The sequence below is a fragment of the Euprymna scolopes genome, chromosome 3, assembly GCF_053919585.1.
Source record: "Euprymna scolopes isolate OS-2025 chromosome 3, ASM5391958v1, whole genome shotgun sequence".
In the NCBI taxonomy this organism is placed as follows: Eukaryota; Metazoa; Mollusca; class Cephalopoda; order Sepiida; family Sepiolidae; genus Euprymna; species Euprymna scolopes.
Genome location: NC_136484.1, coordinates 46426664 through 46435840, shown reverse-complemented (window position 1 = coordinate 46435840; position 9177 = coordinate 46426664). Strand labels below are relative to the sequence as shown.

At 29.5% G+C, this 9177-nt stretch overlaps 1 protein-coding gene across 2 annotated transcripts in view; it reads right to left on the bottom strand.

Moving 5' to 3' along the window:
* Nucleotides 1-5433: 5433 nt before the first annotated feature.
* The window catches only part of LOC145254689 (uncharacterized), a 123795-nt gene continuing 120051 nt past the window's right edge, over nucleotides 5434-9177 (bottom strand). For both annotated transcript variants that reach the window (XM_080113351.1, XM_080113359.1), the window contains one exon: nucleotides 5434-5604. In XM_080113351.1, the coding sequence (XP_079969477.1) occupies nucleotides 5565-5604 (40 nt within the window). In that variant the 3' untranslated portion in view covers nucleotides 5434-5564. The remainder of the gene's footprint in view (nucleotides 5605-9177) is intronic.

The window sequence follows — 9177 nt, the reverse complement described above, 5'->3', positions numbered from 1 at the left end:
TTCTTAAAATTATGTGTCTAGACAGGTGCTTATTTTAAAGAGATGGAAGCTAGTTTAATCAATTATAATGAAGGTATCTTTCGTTACTTCAATTATGTCAGAATGCCTATGTGCATTATACATAATATATATATGTGTGTGTGTATATGTGTAGAAATTACCAACTGTACATTATATTGCGTTCGGAATGAAATGAAGGCACAGTATCATGAACATTAAAAAAATATGTCTTCTGACAAAACTAATTATCTTTGCTTTGGTTTATCTGCTTTACTACATATCAACCCTTTTTATGTTATTTTATTATCATCATTTTTATATCAATGCTGACACATTGGAAATCAGATGACAAGTTAGACAACTCCTGCCATCTAAAAAATGAACTTGGAAAGACACTCTAAATAAAACATTGCTGTTTTACCCACAGTGAGGAGAGGGGAGGTTTCAAATTCATACCTTTTTAATAATCAGTGCATAAAATATTTGCAAAATTACTCTTGTTAAAGAAAAATATCAAAAGTTTTTTTTCTTTTTACAAAAATGCATAACTAACATACATAACATTCTCAGCAAATACACTATTCCCTGCTCAACTAGACACCATCTAAAAACACTTGACTAGCTACAACCACTATCAACAGTTTCTCCCACTCTCTATCTGTGCCTAAATTTAAACCCAGATTCCACAAACACAACTTCTTTCATAGAACTGCCTGTCCATGGGACACTATTCCATTGGCCTGCTTCCCGGCAGACTAGAGTTTATGGTAGCCTTCAAGTCTAATGTAAACAAATTCTTGTAGAACGGTCTTCTTAAATAATCTAATTGTATCCAACGTACATCAATTATGATTACTAGACTACCACCTTACATACATTAACCCTTATCCTCGAGTGGCCTTCAGGTCTTGATAAGTGGTGACTCCCTTATAAAAGAAAAAAACATTCACAAAGAAAGAGATAATTATTATAAGTAGTAACTGTAGCAAATCAATTTTAGTCAAATGAAAGAACATGAAGTGTAATTATTAGCTAAACGGAAACTACATGCACAGTGAGCGTAACAAAACAGTTAAAAGTCAATTTATTTTAGTAATAATTTGGGTGCTTGTTCAGAATGACAACGAAAATAAAAAAAAATGAATTTCAGTTAAAAGCAATGAGACCAACTTAATTGTTATATCGAAATTAGTAACATATCTAAAAATTTAAAAAAATGAAAAAGTAGAAAATTATTAATGAAAATTGCAAGTTTTATTTGAATAACTAGAAGAGTTTTTCATGATAGCAAGGAAGGTAACTGCATGAAATCAGGATTCATCTTCATTATTGTAGTGAAATTCGAAAATTTAAATATTGAATTTCAAGTGAAACCAATGGTATCTACTGAATTGTCATGTCGCATCCATGACAATATTTTAAAAATTTACAAAAAAAAAAAAAAAAAAAAAAAAAAAACAACAATAACGTAGAAAATTAATTATTAATGAAAATTAATTTTTTTGTTAAATTTGCCAAAGATTTTCAGTTTTCAAAAAAGATTTACCTCCCTTTTATTACAATTAGAACTTTCTGGTTTCTTTTTTCTTTCTTTTTTTTTGTAAAACTCAATTTTTGCTAATTATCTACAAAAAACTATTTCCATTAATAACTAATCGTCTACCTTATCGTTTTTCATAATTTTTGTTCAATATTATGACAATTCAGTAGATAGCATTGGTTTCATTTGAAATTGAATGTTTCAATTTTTGAATTCCGCTTCAATAACAAAATAGACCTGAAGCAAAGAGATTTCAAATAATTGTTGGATAGTGAAAGCAAATGTTTTATGTACTAATGTAGTAATATGTTACTAATTTCAACATGACATTTAAGTAGATAACATTGCGTTTAGTTAATATTACATTTTTTGATTTTCGTTATTCTGAATGAACACTCATAATTTTTTCAAATTATTTAATGCTGAAATACAATAGTATCAAGTTTGATTAGATATAAGCTGCCATTTTAGCCATAGTTTGGGGCAGGAATATATGATAGATTCAATGAGATTTAAAATTCGGCCGAACAATTTCATAATCTATTTATGCCCCACGATACCATACTGACTGACAAAAAAAAAAAAAAAAAGAAAAAAAAGTAGACTAGCTGATAAATCGATCATTCTCTGGATTTCTATAAATCGATTTATATCTTAAACTGTTTTCCGATATTTAATTAGAAGAGCATATTTTAATACGTCCTTTATCGTATATATAAAATTATCAGTGCTTGTGTAATGTTTTAAACAACCAACTCATTTCAGGTGAAAACAATATTACGTACAAATTATTATAAATTCTAAAAATAAAACATTGATCCAGTAGAAGATGTACTAGAATATGTTATTAGCAAAAAAAAAAAAAAAAAAAAAAAAAAAATCCACAATCACGTTCTGACATTTTTTGTGTAAAAAAAATCGTGGACCCTTAATTTAAGTCAAAGGAGATAAGTCAATTTGTTGTATGGAATTAGTTGCACAATAAAACTTGATAATTTGATAAATTCTATTTTTACTGAATCATTTATACTAATTTTGACATGATGCATAAGTACATAATGTTTCACCTGAAATGCATTTGTTTAAAAACATCACTAATCTACACAAACACCAAATTATCTTGCTATAATTTTTGAAGTCAGACTCAAATAGCAATCTGACATATCGATACTTGATTTGAACTATCCTGTTTTTATTTTCTCCATCCACTGTGTTATTCACACAAATATTTTACATTTTAAGTTAGTTTCTTTCTGAAAATACTTATTCTTGCTAAGAAAAATATTAAGAGTAGAGATTTTTTCCCTTATCTAAAAATTTTAAAACATTAAAGGAAAGTTATCATGTCACATGTTATTTCTCTAAACTTCTTTAAAAAATTAGTATCTAAAAACCTGTTATTTCCACAAAAACCACACATTTGTTATTTATTATCAATACATTAACATCAGGTACAAAAACGAAATTTAAAAAACTGCCGTTTCACAAAATAATTTGTTTACAAAATTAAAATCAAAATTATTTTTCATTTCTTTGTAAACAAGTCAGTCGTTTGTTTCTTTCACACTCCAACAGCACCAGGAGGGTACAGCTAGTTATCACATAAAAATCAATTGTGTACATGTATTTTTTCTTTTACTCAAAATCTCAAACGAATGTATATATGATTATTGATTTATGAAGATGTTATGTACATATGAAAATTTCTCTGCCCAAATTCAAGGCGTAAATATGAAACAAATTGCTTCTCCGCGTTCTAAAAGCCCTGAGATCAAAGCAAGCAAATTTGGATGACATTTCATTATGGAATGTAAATTATAAAAATAATTTCTCAATCTTATTCACAATTTTTTTATAAATTCTTTTACATATATCACATATCATATTACATCACATACTATATATAAATGCAATATAAATGAATATATATATATATATATATATATATATATATATATATATATATGCAATATATCTCAAATGTATAAATATATATATGCAATATATCTGAAATATATAAATATATATGCAACATATCTCAAATATATAAATATATATGCAATATCTCAAATATATAAATATATATGCAACATCTCAAATATATAAATATATATGCAATATCTCAAATATATAAATAAATATATATGCAATATATAAATATATATGCAATATATCTCAAATATATAAATATATATCCAATATATCTCAAATATATAAATATATATGCAATATATATCAAATATATGAACATATTTGCAATATATCTCAAATATATAAATATATATGCAATATATATCAAATATATGAACATATTTGCAATATATCTCAAATATATAAATATATATGCAATATATAAATAAATATATATGAAATACATCTCAAATATATAAATAAATATATATGAAATATATCTCAACTCATACGTACATAGAAATCTCTAATGGATACTAACTAGATGGTTCGTGTAGTAAACATATTCAGTCACTTTTCACAGACACAAGTTTTCCACTAAAACAAGCAGACATCAGGAAAAATCATAAAGGAATGACCTCATGCACTAAAATAGGTGGATACATTGTGGGATATATGTTATGATGCCATAAATAATTAAGTAACATAATGACATCATCCATTGAAACAGAATATACACAGCCATTCAAATCATCTATGTGAACAGTGACTATATGTAATGTAATATATATATATATATATATATATTACTGGATGAACTTTCTAGTCCTGGAGAATTTAGTATCCGCAGATATATATATATATATATATATATATATATATAGATTTAATATATCAAATACATATAAAAATATATCTCATAAATATATAAAAATGTAATATATCTCATATATACACACACACAAATCTTAATTTCATATATAACCCATATATATATATATATATATATACACACACACACATCACATTAATATATATATATATATATATACACACACATCACATTAATATATATATACACACACACACATCACATTAATATATATATATATATATACACACACATCACATTAATATATATATATACACACACACATCACATTAATATAAATATATACACACATCACTTTAACATAAATACATACACACATCACTTTAATATATAGATATATACACAGACTCATCACATTAATATATGCACACACACGCTTGCTTTTATCGATTATTATTTTCTTTTAGATAAAATTAATAGTCTAGAGGCTTTACAACAGCACAAAACATGCATCAAAGAACGAATACAAACAACAAATAATAACAAAGCAAATTCAATGAATATTTCATGCAAAGCACTTCAAGGTAGAAAAACACAAGGTTTAAATTCAGCTCACATCTCTATTTAAAAAAAAAAAATGGAAAGATGTGATGACTATTTACAGAAGATGTGACAGGAAAATCTGGATGAATTAACTTTCATTCGGCCATTCAGGTTGTATGGAATGAAAACAGTAGAGTTCATCGAAACCGTAATTCTGATAATAGATGAAATGAAATTGAGAGCAAAAATTCGCTGGAATTTTTCTTTTTTTACTTGAATGGAAATTCCATGACTATATTAACCTTATCTCATGAATAAAAATATTTAGCTAGGCGATGTCATTTTCTTTAGGAAGCAAACTGATATTTCCATGTAGCTCACTTGCCACATGTATATACATATATATGTATGTATATGAAGATAATATATGTATATATTTTTGGTTTTTTACTTTAAAGTGCTTAAATACTGAGCAGAGCTTAGTAGTATAGAAATATACTAATGGCAACTATGCTACACAGGAACATGCTTCATTCTCATGGTAATTTGTCAGGCTACATTTAGGCTGATGAATTCCTTTTAGAATGAAATATAAACGTTTCTGGGTGGCTTACTTGCCATCAGATTTTCTATCACCAAGTGTACTCAGGTTTTGAGCACTATTGAAGAAAATCCAAAATCCAAAAAATATATATGTAATATATTATCTTAAGACAGTAGTCATGATGCATTTTGCTATCACAGTAAAACTTTGACCACTCCACCATCTTCTGTACATCTGAAAGAAAAAAATAAGGAAAGGTTAAACTTGGAAAAGAAGAGAAAATACAATACTTTGCATTTTATTTTACAAATAATACATTTAAACATTTTTTACAAATAATACAATATTTAAACATTTTTTACAAATAATACAATATTTAAACATTTTTTACAAATAATACATTTAAAATTTTTTTTACAAATAATACATTTAAAAATTTTTTTTACAAACAATACAATATTTTAAAATTTCTTTTTACAAACAATTCAAAATTTTTTCACAAGGTTTAATAAATTTTAAACATGCAATAATAATAACACCATCAAATATTATTTGTTAACTAGCAAGCTGCCCGGTGTTGCCCAGTTTTAAGATATGCTTAAATATGACATTTTAATTCATGCTGATTACATATTTATTAATATAGAGACAATCTCTCTTGATTATTATATTGAACCTAATATATAGTATTGAGATTAAAACTAAAAAGAAAATATGACTTGGGTGCCATCAGCTAGAATCGAAACCAAAACATACAACTCTCCACCTTCATTACTTAGTCTCTGAGCCATGCCCATACACACACATATAAAGTTAAGTATTAATTCTTTTTTATACCAACAGATACTTATGTTTCATGCTTATGCAATCAACAGTGTAGGAATAACAATTTCTGCCGGTCATGAGATTCGAAAAGCCTCTACCTCAGAGCTACCAAACAATTGCTATGGGAACAAAGGGAATTAAGAACTATTAAACGCTGAATTCGGGTGAATACATTTTGACAATCTAGAGTGTTCGCATGAGTGCAAGTTGTGAACATTGCATAGATGCTAGTTGAGTGCTTTAGTTAAATTCACCTGTCATCTCTTTTTTAGAAGATTGAATCATCCAATAGTCAAAAACAAGCTTCAAGCAAGCAAGCCTGGATGGTCCAGAGTTTTATAATTATATAGATATGCTGAATGTGAACTTAGTATGGCCATAAGAATGAAGGCAACTTGGGTGAAATTTTGTGAGCTCTTGCTTCGGATAACATCACAACATGCCCTGCTCTAACATCTAACGTAAGTCGTATAGCAACTGTATTAGGAGCATCATGCTGGAACCTCAGCCAACCTTTTTTCACCAAAATGCAGTGCAATGACAGATCCATGATCAGATGGATTTTCAATCCTTATAAAACGACCTTCAGTCCATAGTGGAATCAAGCCGTAAATGGATGGTAACACTTGATGCTACCAAGACTAAGCTTCTTGCCTTTAACAATTACAAGAAACCTTCTCAACCACCGATAGCCATGACAAATAATACCCTATTGAGAGCTCTTTGTTCAAACTCCTTGCCTTAATATTCACAGGCAACATGAATTGGAACAAATACATTGAGGACGTTGCAAAAGCTGCTGCAAAGGTGGGTCCCCTCTACCATTCTAGAAAATTACTGACATTTAAGAGTATCCTGTAACTTTACAAAGCCATAATTCGTCCATGCATTGAATATTGTTGCTTTATCTGGGCTAGTCTATTCACCACTTGATTCTCCCTCTTAGACAAGGTCCAAAAAGGGGGCTCCAACCTAATAGATTCCACACTATCAGCTGCAACGACTGCCCCATCGTCGCAATGTTGCATTCCTGTGCCTGTTATACAAGTATTTTTATGGAATGTGCCCTGATGAACTCATTACACTTGTATCCCCTTGACAAACCTGTTTAACAACAAAATCCCACCCTTTCACTGTAGTGGTCCATAGATGCCGGAAAGTCTTCTACTCTGATAACTTCAGACTGTTAGACTTTAGAATTCCCTCACTGTACTGACATGCAGAAGTATAAATGTAATCTTAAACCAACGTCTCGCTCATCTCCTTACAGAGTTTCCTGTAAATATGGGCCCAAAATAGTAGCCACAAGCATCCAAGTGGAAATATGCCTTGTTTGGGTTCACAAGAGTTAAAAAAAAGAAAAAAAAAAAAAGAAAGTGAAATCTAATGCAAACAATCACATCAGATTAGAAGATTTGCTGAAAATATAATACTTGCTCATCATGAAGGTTAAAGGTTATCCTAACAATGAATCGATTGCACTGGTATGCTTATGTGAACAATTTATTCTCCTGGATAAACTGTTGCAGAAGCATGGATGTACTAAATCGCAGAAAGGCTGGCCAGCCAAGGAAAACTTGGATGGAATGATTTGATAAGATCATAAAGAGTGGAATTTGGAGACAGCTGACTACCTGAACCATGAAAATTGGAGAATCAACTTTGCATAGCATCAGAAAACATCTAACTTCCAAACAAGGAAAAATTGAATTTTTTTACAAGGAAAGCATTACTTATCAAGATCTGAAGGCCACTTGATGATAAGGGTTAAATGAGTGTAAGCCGATCAGTTTTGACAGAAATTGGATAGAATTCGATTATTTAATAGGACAGCTCAACAAGAACTTGAAGACAACCATGCTGTAGTCAGTTGGAAAGCAGGCCCATGATACTGAGTTCTACTGGTGAGCAGTTCTAAAGAAAGAAACTTTGTTCATGGAATTTGTGTTTAAAAAGAATATATAAAGGCATCCATCTTTTTGTGTCCTTAATAATTGCATAAAAGGTGAAATAAATGAGATATTAACATGGTAAAACAGAGATGCAACCTGTACGGATGGAAGAAAAATATCCATCAGGTGGAGAGCAACAAGGTAATATGTATAAAATGGGAAGAAATGCATTGTTAAATAAACAACACACACCTGGAAGTTGTGCTTGCAACATGTTGGAATTGATGAGGCAGTGGATGATATGCAGACGAACAAAAGTGTTATTCATAGTCTCCGTTCAGTCTTGACAATGGATACTTCCTGCAAGGGTGCCTGTGCATGTAATTGTGAAGCAAGAGTTGCGCTATCTCCAACCACACATGCCTTAAGTTATTACTGCTTGATTCCAGTGGCAAGGAAAAATCCAGGATAACTGGAAACAATACCAAGATAAGTGGAGAACACATCCATCTGATATACCCCAAATGGTAACTCATTTTAGTATTGACCAGGTTCAATGTCACTTAGCTTTAGTGATCTAACGGTAACTGGTGTGTCAACGTGATTATGCCATACGAAACGTGTAATATTAACCAGTTAAATGGGAAGGGAATCTGAGATTTCGACTCTGCGTTTGTGTCCTCTAAACTGCTATGATTCAATCAGTCTGTTCATTTATCGCAACTAAAAAAATTATATTTATATTAGTGATGGGATGATTCCAATATTTTTCTCGATTATGTAGTAAATCCCCAATTCTGATACAATTACAGATTCCGATGCTTTATAAACATCTAAATATTTAACTATAAAGTTGTTATTTTTTTCTCCTGATTACCGTAAAAACTCATGTTAAATGTGCACATATTTTCTCAAATGTAAAAACACGCTCATGAGTGGTGATCTATGGATTTTAGTTTTAAATCAATAAATATTTATTATTACTACTTTTTTTTTTTTTTTTTTAAATTTTCTTCCTTTGAAGATTGTAATGCTGGGTATGGGGCAGCCAAACCAGCTGCCAACATTGCCCCGCTTTTTTATTGAAACC